At 45.0% G+C, this 17,425-nt stretch overlaps 1 protein-coding gene across 6 annotated transcripts in view; it reads right to left on the bottom strand.

Annotated features, from left to right (window-relative positions):
* Positions 1-17,425, bottom strand: part of ADAMTS17 (ADAM metallopeptidase with thrombospondin type 1 motif 17) — a 364,535-nt gene that overhangs the window by 148,557 nt on the left and 198,553 nt on the right. For all 6 annotated transcript variants that reach the window (XM_059058512.2, XM_059058515.2, XM_059058514.2 and 3 more), the window contains 2 exons: positions 15,020-15,160; positions 12,887-13,037 (listed from right to left, as the gene is read on the bottom strand). In XM_059058512.2, the coding sequence (XP_058914495.1) occupies positions 12,887-13,037; positions 15,020-15,160 (292 nt within the window). The remainder of the gene's footprint in view (positions 1-12,886; positions 13,038-15,019; positions 15,161-17,425) is intronic.

The following is a 17,425-nucleotide window of genomic DNA, read 5'->3' as shown; positions in this document are numbered from 1 at the left end:
TGAGCACTTTTCTGTGTATTTCACATTGTGTTACACGTGAATAAAACTACAAAAAATATATATGTGCAAAAATGACCTTTAACCCACTTCTAGGTATTTACCTTATACATTAATGGCTTTCAATTGGGGGCAATTTTGCACACACACCCTCTGCCCCATCCCAGAGGAATTTTGCAACATCTGAAGACTTTTTTCGGTTGTCCCAAATAGGGGGATGCTCCTGACTTATAGTCGGTAGAGACTAAACATCCTACGGGGCACAAAACAACCCACAACAAAGAATGATCCAGCCCCGGATGTCAATAGCACTGGAATCAGGATACTCGGATGCAGGTGAACTCAAAAGTAATAACAAAAGGAAACCCAGTAAGTTACAGTGGAGAAGACTGCAAGACACCACCTTAACCAGGTGACTGAGAGTAACAGCACCAGTAATAAGACCACAGCACCTCTGTGGTCTCCTTGAAAATGCATAACCCCAATCCAAGCACCGAGAAAACATCAGACAAACCCAAACTGGTACTCTTCAAGTGTCAAGGTTATGAAAGACCCAGAAAGACTGAGGAACTGCCACAGATTGGAGGAGACAAAGGAGACCTGACAACTAAATGCAAAATGGGACCCTGGTACAGAAAAAGGAGAATAGTGAGGAAACTAGTGAAATCTGAAATGTATGTTAGTTAATATCATACCACAGTAATTTCCTGACTTTGAAAATGTAAGATGTGAACAGAGAAGGAAGCTGGGTAAAAAGTGTATACTTTCTGTACTATTTTTGTAATCCTTCTTTAAGTCTAAAATTACCTCACAATAAAAAGTTGTAAAAATAACACAACCTGTGGTTAAAAAAACAACAACACATTTTCATTGGTATTAAACAACTCTAAAATGTACTGTTAAGAAAAAAAAGCAAGATGCACATCAGTATGGTAGCATGCTAATATTAGCATGAAAAAGGAAACATATAAATGGTTAATTTTGGATTTTATACCTTGGGCATATATTGATTATTCAGAAAATAATTCTGAAAAGTCACACAGATAACCAACCAGCCATCTGTGGTGGAGATGGTCTTTGTTGTAATTATTTAGTGCTCACAATGCATATTTACAAAGAATTGATTAGACAAATTAAAAATGGCAAATGTGGCTTTTCCAGAGTGAGTTCTTTCTTTTCACCCTCCATGCCACTGCCTTGTTTTATCCTCTTCCTCTCTCAGCTGGACAGCTGCAATAGTTCCTCAAGGTCTTCTTGACTATAGTCTTTTTCATGCTCAACACACTTGCAAAATCTTCTGAAAACACAGATCTTGACTTAAACCATACATCATTCCCTTCAGGACTAAAACCCCTACAACACAGCTCCACATTTATTTAGATCCTGCCCCTCACTTTTCCCTGTCTGCACCTGACTACCCATAGTCCACAGACACTCGGTGACCTCGCTGGCCCTGCTCCAGGCCCACCTCCCTGCAGGCTGTTCACCCCTACTGGAGACAGAGCATGGAGAGCAAGCATGGCCTGCTTCCTGCCCTCAAGAGAACTCAGGCCAGGGAAGGGACCAGGGCTAAATTATCTTAACAGAGAGCCAGGAAATCACCTGCCATATTCTTCCCCACCCTTGTGAAGTCTTTCCTCCTTTTCTCCATTCCCATCAGGAAGAATCCTGATGGGTTCTAACAGTGCTCCAACCTAACTGGCCCTGTGGCTGACAATCCCATGTATCTCACCTCCCACCCCCTTGCCCCTCGATCCTGAACTCCCAGGGGGCAGCAGCTGTGTCTTATCACCTCATCTCATTAGCACACATCTGGCAGCACATGGTACAGACCCAAAGAAGACATGCTGAGTCAATCAACGAATGAATGAATGAACAAATAAATTCATATGTCAAGCAGTGCAAGGCTTCAGCAGAGACAGAGAAAAGCTGACACATTCTAAGCATTTACCCAGTCCAGGCATCAGGCTAAAAGCTTTACCAGAATTCCTCATTACTACTCAGACAACTTCATGAGACAGAAACTATCACTAACCACATTTTGCAGACGAGGAAATAGAATTAAGTGACCTGCCCAAGCCACAGGGCTGAAGCCTGTCCTGACCCCAGAACACACTTACCCATTGGTTATACTGCCTATGGGTCCGCAGTTTCCTCTCCCCGCCCCCAACTCCGATCTTGCATCCTCTCTGTCAGTCGGCCCTCAGAGCTCATCCCTGTCTCTTATTTGCAGTAGAATGGACTGCTCTGTGCCCTCTGCCCAAGGTGTTTTATCAGCAAGCATTGTTGGGAAGCTTAATCGTTGGCTTAAATGAAATGGAAAGCCATGGGTCCAGTCCAAAGAGCACGGAAAAAAAAAAAAAAAAAAGAGCACGGAAAAGAAATGGCTACCTGGTTCTAGCATCTGTTACCTCACTAGCCACATTTAAGGTTTGTTGGAAGTCGTGCCGAGAACATTTTGCTGCAGAAGTCCTCAAGGTGCTGCATGACAAATAAGCCTGGGCCAAGCTTCCTTCCTTGGAGTACCATGGAAATGTGGGGAAGGTCTGAACTTCCCAGGACAAAGACACGACTGCTCATGCCTTCAAGGCTTTGTTGTTTTCTTCACCTGGTGGTCTCCCTCTTAAGTACTCTCAAGGTTATTTTGACACCCTTCATGCACTGTTTGGAGAGCAGCTCTGACTCAAGACAATACTGAAGGGAATGGTTATGTAAAAGCCCTCAGAAATCTGTTGCTGATAACATACGCCAAAAGGAAGATAAAATGCTAAGAGCTGGATGAAAAATTATTCATCCAAAATTTCCACACATAACTACTGTGGTTTGAAGCCTTCCCCCAGGCCGGTGTGCCAGCCCCACTTCTGGAAGGCTGGTCACTCCTTCCATGTTCCTGAAGGTTACAGAGACTGTCACCTGGCTGGGGACACCTGGGATGGGTGCTGCTGGGTGAGGGTAAGGCTGGGGCACTGGGCACTCAGCTGGCAAGGAGGGTGGGCAAGAAGTGAAGGATAACACAGAACTTGCAAAGTCGGGAGAGCTCTGTGAGGAGGCAGTCCACTGCAAAGGTTCAAACACTTCCGGAAAATTGGGGCCATCTACTGCCGAAGTTCAACAGTTCTGAGAGAGGTGGCAGATGCTGGGCAGGAAGCCGAGACTGAGGCAGGCAAGGTGGCTTTCAACCTAGCATCCAGTCAGGCCCTGTCTCTCTGAGAGCAGGGCAAGGCTCCTGTTCCACCAGCCACCTGCCCCCCACCCCACCCCACCGCCCCCGACCAGGTACACTGGCACTAAAGGGGCAGGTTTCATTTAGATCAGAAGTTCCCAAACCAGGCTGAGCCTGAGAATCTCCGGGGAAGCTGAATAAAAAGAAATAGCTGAAGCCCGTCCCCCAGAGATTCTAACACAGAAGGTCCGGAGTGAGGCACACACACTGCTGCCATTCTCTGGAGGAGATTCTAATGACCCACCAGGTTTAGAAATGACCAACATTAGAGAAAAGAATACTGTTGGTTCCAAGGTGGAATTCCAACACCCTGAGCTTCCTGGACACCACAGGGATCTCCATCCATCAAGATGACCGTGAGAGTCTCCCTGGGACTTCGGAAAGGACAGAAAGAGGCTTCCCAGCCTCGGGACTGGAAGCACACCAAGAGAGAGATACTGGACCTTGGAGAGCAATTCCTGGAGGTTACAGGCTCCCAGAGTGGCAGGAAGAGTGGTGAGGACAGACACAGGGACAGATGCAAAAAAGGACCAGGCAACGAGACTGTCAGCTAAACTGCATCTCCACTACCACTGACTCCAGGAAATGAGCTGATGGAAAAAATGATATAGCTAACATTTACTGAGCACCTACTGTGTGCTAAGTGCTCTAGTTCATTTGTTACTTAACCCTCATAACAACTCTATGCTCTGTAAGCTTAATTAGTTTTCCCATTTTGCAGATTAGAAAACGGAGGCATAGAGAGACTACGTAACATGCTCAAGAGATGGAGTCAGGACATGACCCTGGGTAGCATGACTGGAGAACCCATCTTTTTAACCACTGTGTGATATGGACAGCACCTCCATGGCATGCTGAAGGCCAGGAGAATTAATTGGAAAAGAGCAAAGGAGCGAACATTAAGGTAGAAAAGAATGTAGAAGACCCTCTAATACTGATTACCATTCTAGACACTGTTGCCTTCCTGCAACAACTGGCTTATAGCTTCTGTGCTCAATATATATTTTTAAAAAACAGTATAATATGCACATCTCGGTCTACTGTGCACACCATGACACATTGGCACACCCCTGCTCAAGTCAACCAATGAGGCTGTTATGCATCACTTCCCAGCACCTTCCTTTCCATGTGGGGCAGTCAGGCGTGGGCTTTAGAGCAGTGATGGTGGCATGTTTTGCTGAGATGCAGGAAGGATGGAGGGATGAGTGGTCATTACATAGCACCTTTCAACTAAGAATCTCCAGGAACCAGGTGAGGAGGGGGAACAGATACATTTCTCTTTCAAATTGAAAAGGGTTGAGGGCTTTGTGATGCCATGATCCTTGGTAGAACGTTGCCCTAACTCCCCACTTCTTGCTTCTGTCTCCAGTAGCAATGGCACACTCTTCCTCTCAGCTGATAATAACTACTTCCGGCCTTCTCACCCTCTGTTTCACCTGGCAGAATATCTGAGCTTAAATAGCTTTAAGTCTTGTTAAATAATGACTTTGCTTTATAAGTGACTTTGCTGATGTAGACAGGAGGAACTTGTAATCATAAAAAAAGATGGATTGCGCTAATTGCATAAAGTTCATTTCCCCTTTCTAATAAATATTTACCATCTAATGTTTATAACTTTTAATGTTTGGACTTTCTTGAAATGCTTTATTGAATTAAAACCATCACATTACCATTGGCTAAAAGAGGAGACAGCTATATTTGCCAATAACTTCTGCAACAAATGCCAGCTATTGATGCCAATTTTTTTTCCTTTGGTAGTTCATATTTCCACACACAGCTTTGTGCCTTACAATACCCGCATTCTGCAGAAAGACATGAAAGATGCAATGATGATGTGTGGGGATCTCCAGAGCCCTAGAAATGAAAATGGACTGTATTTTAATTTTTCTTCATTCTCTGGTATGCAAATGTTTAAGAGAGCAGAAATATTTGAAGCTATGCTGCTCCCAAAGCAACTGTAATGTTTTTCTAAAGTTATTTACCTTATACCCTTGGATAAGGAAGTGGCTCTTAATTTTGTTTCATCTTAAAATGGTTACGAATTGTGAATGCCAAAAGAAGAACACACATAGAAGTCCAATCAGAAGGAAGTTCAGTATTGGAAATTCCACCTAAAGGAGAGGAATAGTCACAGAAAGGCAGCCCTTCCCTTGGGAAGCAAATGCCGACTGGCCACTGCCTAGCATCCAGCACCTGGCCTTGTACTCTGAAGTATATGGTGGAGCCTGTGAACTCTTCTCAGAATAATACTGGTCAGGGCATAATTATAAAATACGTAAGTTTAGCAAAAAAACAATTAAGTTCAAATATAATGTAAAATACAAATTTTTAATATAGTAACACGTGTTTCCTTGTCAACATATTATATAAGATCTGGCCCTAGGTCTAAAAACGACTGTAATTTTGAACTAGTCATGAGGGTAAATGATAATTCCAAATAGCTGCTACAACCTTCATGCAGTATGAAAAGGATCTGTGATTCCTAATCATGTGACAGTCACAGGTACTGCTGAGACTGCTGTGGCTTATTGCCCACACTCATAATGGAAGGAAATACTCATCTTGGTTACAGGTTGGAGAAAAATAAGGATGTGATCTTTTCCCTATCCCTGTTCACAAATCCTCTGAAATCTATTGGCAGACCCTAGTTCAGAACCCCTGCTTTTATACAATAACAAAGATGAGTCCATGAGAAACGTGTTCTCCTGAGACCATATCCTCTACCTTATGCCAAGGATAAGATTTTGTTCCTCATAAGAGGCAGCAGAAAAATGAAAACTGCCCACCAGTAATCATGGTGGTTAGTATTTTTCTCAAAATATAATCTATCCAGTTTCTTTTCTTCTTATTTTTATGGTCTGTATTCCAGAAAAAGAAAAAGAAAAAGAAAATGTTCAACTCCTGAAGCACCAATGTGTTTTGTGGTTTTATTCCCTTGGCAGTGTGCACAATGTGTTACACCCCATTATTATTTTCTTTTCTGTAATAGGCTTATAGTTCTAGAAATGTTTTAAGACAGAAGAGTCACATACACGCACGCACACACAACCCACTTGCCTCATTAATGTTTCTGTGCTTTTCCAAGCTACCCCCGAAGGCCCGGTGCAGGAATGCAAGCTGAGGGGGTTGCCAGGGAAGTCCTCCTCATGGACACAGCCTTGGGGGAGCCAGGACTTGGGAACACAGACAGCAGCATTCCCAACTGGCATGCATGTGTGTGGTTTTTAAGAAATTCCTCCAGATTTTTGGAGTTGTAATGTCTTCACGATATTCATTCCCCTAAAACTCCTGGCTATGAGTGTTGTCCCTCTTTTTCATGGCATCTAGTTGGTAGTAATTTTTTTTTCCTATTAAAAAGGGGTAGAATTCTAAGGTGGCAGGCTTTTTTTCTTTCAGTGCTTTAAAGATGCTCCTCCATGGTCTTTCTTCACTTGCATTGTTTCTAATGAGAAATATGCTGTCATTCCTACCTTGGTTTATCTCTACATAACTTGTCTTTTTTCCTCTGGCTCTTTTAAGATTTTCTCTTCATCACCACTTTTAAGCAATTTGATTATGATGAGCTTTGGTCTGGATTTCTTCATGTTTCTTGGGGTTCATTGATCATCTTGGATCTGTGGGCTTGTGATTTTCATCAAATTTGAAAAAACTGTCAGCCATTACTTCTTTAAATATTATTTTAGTCCTCTCTCTCTCACCTCCTTCAGGGCGTCAATCACGTATGTCTTAGGCCACCTGAAGTCCCACAGTTCTCTTTGTTTTCAGTCTTTTTTCTCATTGTGTTTCACTTTGGATAGCTTCAATTGCTTTATCTTCAGCAGTCATCTCTTCTGCAATCTCTCATTTGCCAGAAATCTCAAGCAGGGTATCTTTCATCTTAAATATTGTAGTTTTCATTTCTAGAAATACCAGTAGGATCTTTTCCATATCTTCCATATCTCTACTTAACATGTTCAATCTTTCTTTTTGCTACCTTCCTGAACCTGGAATATGGTTATAATTATTGTTTTAATGCCTTTGTCTACTAATTCTATCACCTGTGTCATTTCTAGGTCAGTTTTCATTTATTTTTCTCCTCATTATGGATGTATTTTCCTGCTCCCTTGAAGGCCTGGTAATTTTTTATTTGATGCTAGACATTGTGAATTTTATTTTACTGAGTGCTGTTTTTGTATTTCTATAAATGTTTCTGAGCTTTGTTCTAGGACTTGGCTAAATCACTTGGAAACAGTTTGATCCTTTCAGATTTTGCTTTTAAGCTTTATTGGGTGGGACCAGATTAGCATTTAGTGTGGGGCTAGTTTTGCCACTCTACTGATACAACACCCTTCTATGTACACTACCTGATGCCCATGTGAGCCTCAGAGATTGTTCCCTCTAAGATTTTCAGGTGGTTCTTTTCCTGGCCTTGGGCAGTTTTCTCACACACATGTGCTTCTCAGTACTAAACTGAAGATTCATGCAGATCCTGGCAGACTTCTGAGGTTCTCTCTTTGTAAGGCTCTTTTGTCTGTGGTACTCTACTCTGTGAACACTAGCTGCCTCAGCCTCCCAGTACTCCTGACTCTGTTTCTTCAACTCAAGAAGTCGCTGCTTCTTCACAGCCCTCCCTCTCTCTATGCTATAGCTTGGAGATGGCCCAGGCAGTAAGCCAGGACAATCAGAGGGTTCACCTCATTTGTTTCACATCTCCCAAGGATCACAGTCCTTCCTTGCTTGATGGCCACTGTCTTGAAAATCATTGTTTCATATATTTCATCTGATTTCTTAGTTGCTTCAGGTGGGAAGATAAATCTGGTCCCTGATACTCCATCTTGGCCAAAGGCAGATGTCAGGATAAGAAATTTAAAGGCAATATTGGGACCATGATCGTTTCATTACATGATATCCATTTCAATCCTCAAGGGCATTAAAGAATAATGATGGTTATAGAGATCAATTGGGCATTGGATTACACAACATTTCGGTTGGTGCTGAAGGTCTCTAGAGTTTTGTATAATGCTTAATTTTTCATGGCCCTGAGGAGTTCAATATAGAAAAAAGCAGATCCTGGAGATGTACAAAGATAGATTAGTTCTGTGCCCCCACAGTGGGGAGCCAGTGTTATCCAGAAAGGTAACAGCAACACATTCATCAGCTCAAATGATTGGGTGATTACTTTGTGATAGACCCAGTTCTCAGCATCTTACGTGTATTAATTCACCAGGAGTCTCAGATTTTAACAATGAGGGTATTAATTAATGCACAGAGAGAGACACAGCCACTAGGAAGCAAGCTGCAGTCTCTCACTACCAGACTCGTACTGTCCTGGAAGGAAGCCACAGGAAAGGTTTGTATGAACCCTGGCAAGATATTTGACAGAGTCTTACATGTATGTAGGTGAACCAGATGGAGAAATGTGGGCTCAGGCTTAGAGAGCCAATTCATTTTATGGGGTGGCCTGTAAGGGTTTCTCCCTCGCCTGTGAACTTGTCCAGTCTCATCAGTGGTTGGGTGAAGTCACATAAGAACTTAAATTTACTGTTAGGGTCATGAATGGATTTCAGAGCAACACATAATTTGAACATCTACTATGTGCCAGGCACTGGCTGAGGCAGTTGGAAAATATTGTTGAGGAAAAGTAAGATTATTGCCCTTGAAGGATTTAAAATCTAGAAGAGGGAGATTATCAAAACAATAGTCATATAAACAAGCAAACTACATAGCATGTTAAAAGATGATAAGTTTATGAAAGCAGGGTTTTCCCTTAGGGGATCAGGAGATCTGGGTGCCACAAAGGTGGCAGGGGAGAGTTACCTGATGGAAATTTTAAATAGGGTGGTAGGCTTCCTTGAGGAGGTTACATTTGAACAAACAAACAAAAAACTCAAAGAAGATGAGGGGCTCAGTCACGTGGACAACTGAGAGAGGACTGTCCACGTAGAGGAAACAGCCAGCAGGAAGCAGAGTGCATCCCCACCAGGAGCATGCCTTGTGGGTTCGAGGAAGAGGAGGAAGGCAAGTAGAACTGGAACAGAATAGATGAAAGGGAGTGAATAAGGGGATGAGAATCAGAAGGAAGAGAACGAGGCTCATCCCAGTGCCAGAGTCCGTTTTACAGGGGAAAGAAAGGAACAGTACAACATACGTGTGCCTCCTGTTACGCTGAACATCAACTGAAACACAGACCTATAAACGCACAAAAGAGCAAAACACCAATCAAGCGAGCTTTAGAATCCCACAGGGTGGTGCCTGGGTGAGATTCTAACGATGTGTCCCAGGCCTAGAGTAGCATCCCCAAGTCCTGGGTCCCAGCAGGCAACTGCCTCTCTCATCCACCAGTGCCTCTTTGGTATTAGTATGACATTTTCCCCAGCATGAGAAGTTACTGCTTTCTAACTGGTAGATTTGTGCTGAAGGAAGCACCACCAGCCTTGCAAGCAGAATGATCACCACCAGCTAAGGCTGATGCTGAGTCAGCTGAGCACCTCCACACCTCTAAGGAGTCACTCCTGCTGAGACAGGCTGGGACCTGGGACCTGGGATCCTCTGCTGCAGTGCTTGCACCTGGACAAATGTCTCCTCAAGCAACAAAATACAAAGAAACTATAAAGGACTAAAAATAACTGCATGCGAACTTCCCTGGTGGTCCAGTGGCTAAGACTCCACGCTCCCAACGCAGGGGCCCAGGTTCAATCCCTGGTCAGGGAACTAGATCCCGCATGCTGCAACTAAGACCCGGTGCAGCCAAATTAATTAATTAATTAATTAAAAACAAACAAACAAACAAACCGTGTGCATACGCAGTTGGGGCAAATTCTGGACAGCAAGACACAAAAAGACCAAAGCAAACCAACTGCCACTTCTGAAGAGCCAGGAGCAAAAACAGGGTGTCGGGAGCAACAGCAGGGTGCTGCACATGCCCCCTGCACACAACACCACCAAAGGGGTGGTCAAATCACCTAGGCCATCCCTCAAGCCCAACCCCTGGATCCGTCCCTACCCTCACCCCATATAAGGAACCCTCAGGGAGTGAGCAAGCAAAGGAACCTGTTACTTATTCTCACTACCCCCATGCTGTAGCAGGGGCCCCAATAAAGCTTCGCCTGAATTTGTCTGGCCTCTGATCAGTTTCTATTGATTAGGGAGCCAAGAACCCTGGTCAGTAACACTGTTAGGATTTGGGGAGGAAAATGTCAACTTTGTTTTGGTACTCTGGTGGAATTCTCAAGGAAAAGGCAAGCAGGAAAGCATATTTCGTGGTTCTCGGTGAGCTGTAAGAATAAATGTTCAGCTGCATTTTAACTTACAAAACAAAAGATCTCACTTTATATAGTCGTATTTTGAGCTTCTAGGGAGAAAGGAGCAACACAGCTGAGCTAAACATGCCTTGCTGACCTCCCACTGTCCTCTTCAAACAAAAAGATGCTAATGAAGGAAAATAAAATACCAGGTTACCTTTCTATCCTTTGGAATCTGTCTTTGAATGAATGGAGCCTGCCTTTTCTCCTGCAGTAACAGTCACACCTGGGCTTGGTCTCCAGCCCACCCCTTTCTGGATGAGTGACCTTGGTCCATTACCTAGCCTCTCTCAGCCCCTGTTTTCTCCTCTGCTAAGTGGAGTTCAAAGCCCCTGCCCTCCAGGGTTGCAGTCAGGGTTTCATGTGACAGTGCATGGAAAGAGTCTAGCCTAGAAGATCACGAGCCACCAGTAGCTGTACCTCTCTCCTCCTATCTCTCCTCACCCAACTGATGTGCAACAGCCTGGCTCCTAGAAGGCAATGGCTGCGGCTCTTTGGGAGGAGGCAGCCTCTGTCCAGCTCCCACTCAAGTCAATCCTGTTGGCCAGGGAAGACTCCACAGTGGGCAGAGTGGCCACTGTGTGTCCGCTGACTCAGCTGGGCACTTCCCTCTTCTCCATTCTGGGTGCCCAGGGCACTTCTACCCTTCTCGAATACTCAGCATCCTCCACTGGGGTACCATGCACATGGATCTCCTGGTGTCACCACACCATCAAAAGACCCTCTGAAACCTGCCCTCTCTGATAGTTCTGTGCCATCATGCACTTGAAGTGACTGAAGGCTGGGACAGACAAACAGGATGCCTCTTGGCCAGCCTATGGTACATGAATGAGTGCCTCAATGGTCAAGCCTTAACGGTCAAAGGCTGATGGTGAGCACCAGACATCGCAGCAGACCACTGGGGATGATTAGATCCGGGGGCTGGTCCCATCTCCCCAGGGAGGTGTCCTTCAACCCAGCCGTGGCTGGGTGTGAAATGGGAGACAGCTTCCTGTTACCAGGGCCTGGAAGAGACCCTTGCTGGCACCTCCACAGGGGAACGGAAGAGGAAGACTCAGGACAACCCTGTGAATAAATGCCCTTTGAGGAAACAGCTAGCAGGAGGTGCTAGCCTGGTTGTGAGGCACAGCCCTTTTCCATACCCCAAACAATGGCAGGCAGTGCCCCACCTGCAGATTCCACCCAGACTTCCTGAACCAATTCACGCATAGCCAGGAAACACTCAAGAGGCAGCATCCCGCCTCCCGGAGTCCAGGCTGACCTGATGTGCTGGCCGGGATCCCGGGGTCTCATTTTGAAGGCACAGTCCCGGTCCATCCATCTGTCTTGGAGTTGCTCCCATCCTGAGTTCTTGCTCTGGGCACCCACCCAGCCCTCCAGGCTGCCTCCCTGGGACTAGATGCTGCCCTGAGCTCCAGGCCAACTGCCACCGGGTGGCTCCTGAGTCCCACACATCCCCGGCTGGTTCTCCTGCTCCTGTCCTCCTGCCCCATAATGGTGCCGGCTCCGCATCCATCCCTGAGCCAGCTGCCAACTGCTGGCTGAACCACAGGCTGCTCTGGCCCTCCCCTGGGGCCCCAGCATGGAGATAGCCTGCCCCAGGGCCTGGGCACATCCCCCCCACCCACAGAAGTGGCCCAGCTGTCTGCAGTACGGTGAGAAAGTGCACGCTCTGGGGGTGAACAGACTTGAGTCAAATCCTCTACTTACCTACTGGCCAAGCCATTCTGAATGATCAGTTCACCCCTGAGGCTTGATGTTATCATCTGTACCCTGGGGGAGAGTAACCTCGGGAGCCTGTGGTAAGGGTTCATTGGGATCAGGCACATTGGAAGCTTTAGGGCAAAGCATGTGGGCATCGTTCAGTAAATGGTAACATTTTAATGGGGTTATTAATACTATTATCATATAATCAATTTATTATTTGTTAAATGTTCTCAATATGACACTCTCCAACGTCCAGTAGTTTTTAGCTCTTTTCTATATCTGTGCCGGGTTTGATATCACCTCCAAAAATAGGCTAATTTACTTTTTCCTAGTGTCTTAATGTTTTCATGTTAAGACATTAGGCTACTAAGAAAGAAACACCACCTTTGGATTAAAAAACAAAACAAAATAAAACATTAGGCTATTGGTGTCAGCAGTAACTCTGAACCATCCCCCTGCCTATGTGTGTGTGTTGTGTGTATGTGTTCATGCACGTGTGTGTGTGGCTCACTCTGGGTGCCCCGTGAAGTTGCTCATGAGGTATATGCAAGTGCATGTATGTGCATGCATGTATGCACATACGTTTATGTGTGTGTGTGTGGAGTGTAAATGCCTGTATCCTCCAAGAGAAGCCAGGTGCTCCTTCCTGAGCCAGTCTTCCCCTCCCGAGGCTGCTTACCTCCATGTTTCTGCAGAAGGTGGCGTTGGTGCCGAAGAGGATCTGGCACTGCTCATTGGCGCTGTAGTGCATGCCTGGCAGCTTGTGAGGCAGGCGCACAGCGTGCTGGCTCCTGGGGTCTGTGATCAGCAAACAAGTGCTAACTTTTGACCTGAAACAGCCGAGAGGCAAGTCGGTTTGCAAATGTACCACCCAGGTTTTTGTTCTGCTTTTTCAGTCACTGAGAAGCAGGAACCTCCAAATTATTTATGGGGAGATGACCAGGCACCAGACACATGGGCTGCACTTTTTGCTCTTTTTCCACATAGCTGAATGCAGACCTTTACTCTGGAGGCCATGAGAACTGGGCAACTAGGAAAGGGCCGGGGCATATCACCCACATGGCTAATGTATTTTTGTCAGGGAGTCTGAGTGCTTTCTTGGTTGAAAATGATTTTGAAATAGAGTCCTATGATATTTTCTTAGAATGTGGCTTTAGCAAAAGTCACTATGAATAAAGAAAAAATTGGAGTAGGGTTGTTTTCTTTTAAATAAATAAATAAATAAATAAATAAATAGACAAGCTTATTTCCAATTCTGTAGATTTTCTTGGGGGGCCTGTCAGGCCATTGCTGCTGGCTGGTCCAGGTGCCCCACCTGGCCATGAAAGTTGGCTGGTGGCACACCGTGCAAAGGACTTGGGGATTTTAACCAGGACGGAAATGTTCAGAGATGTTGAGAACAGCTCTGAAAAATTAAACTGGGGGTTGTGTGGCTGTGGCTCCATTAGGAGTTAAATACTTGAATGCTTTTATTTTTTAATTCCTAAAACAAGGCAGATGGTAGTAAAAAGAAAACCCAGCCTCTTGCCAAGATTCCTGAAGAAAAGAGTTGCACACACGCAATACACAGGCTGATACTGGTTCACCTCTCCTGGGCTCAAACTCATGGGACACTTCAACAAAGTCAGTGGGCCCAGTACTGTGTACGTGAGCAGATGAAAATACCTTTGTTTCACTGACTCTTCTGGGTAAAATGAAATAATGTCAAGTGGCTTCCAACATTGCATTATGATTTGGTGATAAAAGTACTCAGTAGGAAATAGACTACATTAAAACTAACGAGGCCATTTTAAAAAATTATTATTTTTATTTATTTAGTTATTGGCACACCAGGTCTTAGTTGCAGCACGTGGCATCTTCGCTGTGGCACATTTAGTTGCAGCATGCAGGATCTTTAGTTGCGGCATGCATGTGGGATCTAATTCCCCAACCCTGGATTGAACCTGGGCCCCCTGCATTGGGAATGTGCAGTCTTACCCACTGGACCACAAGGGAAGTCCCTAATGAGCCCATTTTTAAGCCCTGTGTGCCACTTAGTTTCCCAACCACAGGAAACCTCATGAAAGAAGACCCAGGATGAAGCCAGAGTGATGCCTTTGGTCCTCCTCCCTGAGTTCACCGGGCACTGCACTGTGTTATTGGACTATAAAGCTCTGTGTGTAGGAGAGACTCACTGACCCCTTCAGTCACGATGGGGTGTAGAGATGATGAAATTAAGTGGTGAAACAATCAGGGTTTGCCTGTCAAACCTGTAAGTTCAGCCCTGAGGTCCTGACACTAAGGGATCCACACTGTATATGAGCACAGGCTCTGTTTGACAAAGTTCTGACATCAGATGGCCAATTCTTCCACGGAAGTCTGAGAATGGAGTGATGCAGACACATTCTGGAAAGAAAGTGGCTATGAGATAAACTCATCCCAGTCCCACACGTGAGGAAGGTGAGCAAGCCCTCCTCCCAGGAGATGGACTCCTGTCCAGGGAAGCAGCCTGAGTGTTGTGGAAATGCCCTGTTCTACAGTAGCCAAAGTGTGTCACTAGGGTAGTGCCCACCCACAGTCAAAATAATGCAGAGAAGTGAAATGAAATCTTGTCAAGATACAGTCACTGCATTGACATTTCCATCGATAAAATTTACGATCACCAGCTGGGTGCCCAGTGTCACACCAGATGCACACCTGGGAGGAAGCTTGACCAGCTGAGAATTCTTAAGAGATTCACTTCTGCTCACACTGGCTGAGACTCCAACTATCGTGTCTTTAGGAAGTATTGTAGTACTTTCTATTGATTGTACAGAACAATTCAAGGACTTACTTGAGGAAGTTTTCAAGGTCATCTCGGCTGCAGGAGGACCAGGAGAGGTCGCTGGGGTTCCGGCCTTTCACCCACTCTCCTGACATGATGTGGGACCTGCCAGCGCAGGAGGAGTGGTCGTCATCGTGGTTCATTCCCAAGCTGCCCAAGGGAAAGGAGGGGAGAGGACACTCATTACAGCCTTCTCATCTCCTCATCCAGGTTCTAGCACACTATGCTAACCTAAATCACATCTTAAACACAAAAGGTGGCACAGGTGATACCTGGTTCTCTGCTACTCTCACAGAGCAGACCAGGAGTCACAAGCTTATAGAGAAATAGAGAGGGTGATGACTTGTTTACCCAGTGAATGGAGACTGATTGACCAGGTAACAGACAGCATTCACAAAACAAATGAATGAACCAATTACATTAACTGCAATATTATAGTTCTGATGATTGGACTTACTTTTCCACATTAACATATCCTAGCATTAATGATCTAGTGTTTCACTGCCTGCAGAGAAGTCACTATGCTAACGTGTAGTGGGAACCAACCAAGACTTTGACTTATGAAAACTCATGAACAATTATGGTTTTTCTTTCATATCACTATAGCTGGGTCCACCAAGATCATACCTGTCACCTTCCCACCCAGTTGTACCTGGAAGACACCAGGATACTGGCTTCGACGAGGGAGGCTGACATGCAATGTGAGCTGAACAATGATCTCAGTTCACACACATGCTGTCAGTGGGGTAAAGCCGAGACACAGAACACACATGATCAGGTGGCCCACAGTCTGCTGACCCGTGACTTCCAGGGGAGAGACTCACTGTGCATAAGGATTGTTCACTCTTTGCCAGCAGCCCCGTGGAAAACACACACACTTTCATTCATTCAAACATATTTATGAGAGGTTTCTTGAGTGCTGGGAATGGACTAGAAGGAGAAAATACAATGGTGTACAATAAGCCATCCCTGACCTCAAGTCAGCATGGGAGAGGAGACAGACACAAACAGAGGTAATTATGAAAAGAGGTTCTAAATGCTTCTCTGCAGCCATATTTTCCCAGTTTTCCTCACACGTCTCTGACCATCTTTCATCAATTCCTCTGTGTTCTTGCTCTGCACACTCCCAGGCCACTCCATGCTCCTATACAGAGAGGCTCCCTTGGCCACCCCCACGTGGAGCTGGATTAGCTGATGCCACCCCCATCCCTGGAACAACACGGCATGGCACCCGAGTTCCTGCTCCAGGCAGGCAGGGCCCCCTCTGGTCACCCACATGTGTCTGTTCCCATAGTTGAGGGTATGCTTACCAAGGGTCAACAGTATTTATACTCAAACCTATTTATGTCAGTAGTTCTGTTACTTCAATCAATACATGTGGCTACATGTTGTGTTAACCAACGAAATATGAGAATAAAAGTTAAGTTGTTTTCATGAAAACTAATTTAGCTACTAGCTACAAGAGGCTGCCAAGTTGGGTGTGGGCAGACAACTGTAAAAGATGAGGAAAAAATCACAAAAATCTGCCCCCGGACTGCTTCCATGGGTCTTTCAAATTCTGCTGAATCTAAAAAAGAAAAAAAGGAAAAAGAAAAAAGAAAAAAGAAAAAGAAGGAAACTGAATTTAAAGTCATCACATTAGAGTTGTGGTTTCTGTGAAGGTTATGGAAGCCCAATCGGCTTCCCTCAAAGAAAAGGCTTTCACTCCCACCACAAAACCGGTGAAAAAAATGAACGTTTTCATGGCTTAAGTTAAAACAAAATGACAAAATGTTTAAGAACATAAGTATAATTTCTTTACATTTCCCCATTTGAACCAATTTTTTGGTTAATGGGTCAGCTGACCAACAACTATCCTGTTATCTTGTCAGAAAGGAAAGCTTCTGCAGTGCCGCCTACATGTTGGCGCCACCTTTCCCTCAGTCCAGGCCTCTCCTGCCAAACCTCTCCCTGAAAAATGCCCACTCCTGGGATTTCCCACAGGCTCTTCCACCCCACCAGGTGCCCTCAGGGCAGTTTTCCATCCCAGCCTGTCCAGTGACTGGCGCAGAGCAAGCACTCTGTAAATATTTATCAAATGGACTGACTATTAAATGCAGCAGCAAACATCAAAAAATCAGAGGATCCTCATGCATGGTATCTAGGGTGGCAGCAGCTTGCTCAACAGAACAATGAAAACCATCTCTGGGTAGATGCAGTCTTGCTCTCCTGCCTAGATGTCAAGAATCCATCCAATTAGGGTTAAGTAGAGAACCAAGAAATTATCAGATACATCTGACCAATAAGAATAATTTTTCAATGTCATTACTCGGGTTTTTATTTTTTTTCCTGCTTGATATCTATATCTTTATCTGTACCTGTACCTGTATCTGTATCTATAGCTACATCTATACCTATATCTATATCTATACCTAT

Source organism: Kogia breviceps, chromosome 3 (assembly GCF_026419965.1).
Source record: "Kogia breviceps isolate mKogBre1 chromosome 3, mKogBre1 haplotype 1, whole genome shotgun sequence".
Classification (NCBI taxonomy): domain Eukaryota; kingdom Metazoa; phylum Chordata; class Mammalia; order Artiodactyla; family Physeteridae; genus Kogia; species Kogia breviceps.
The sequence above is the reverse complement of the archived record's forward strand: the minus strand, read 5'-3'. Positions and strand labels throughout refer to the sequence as shown.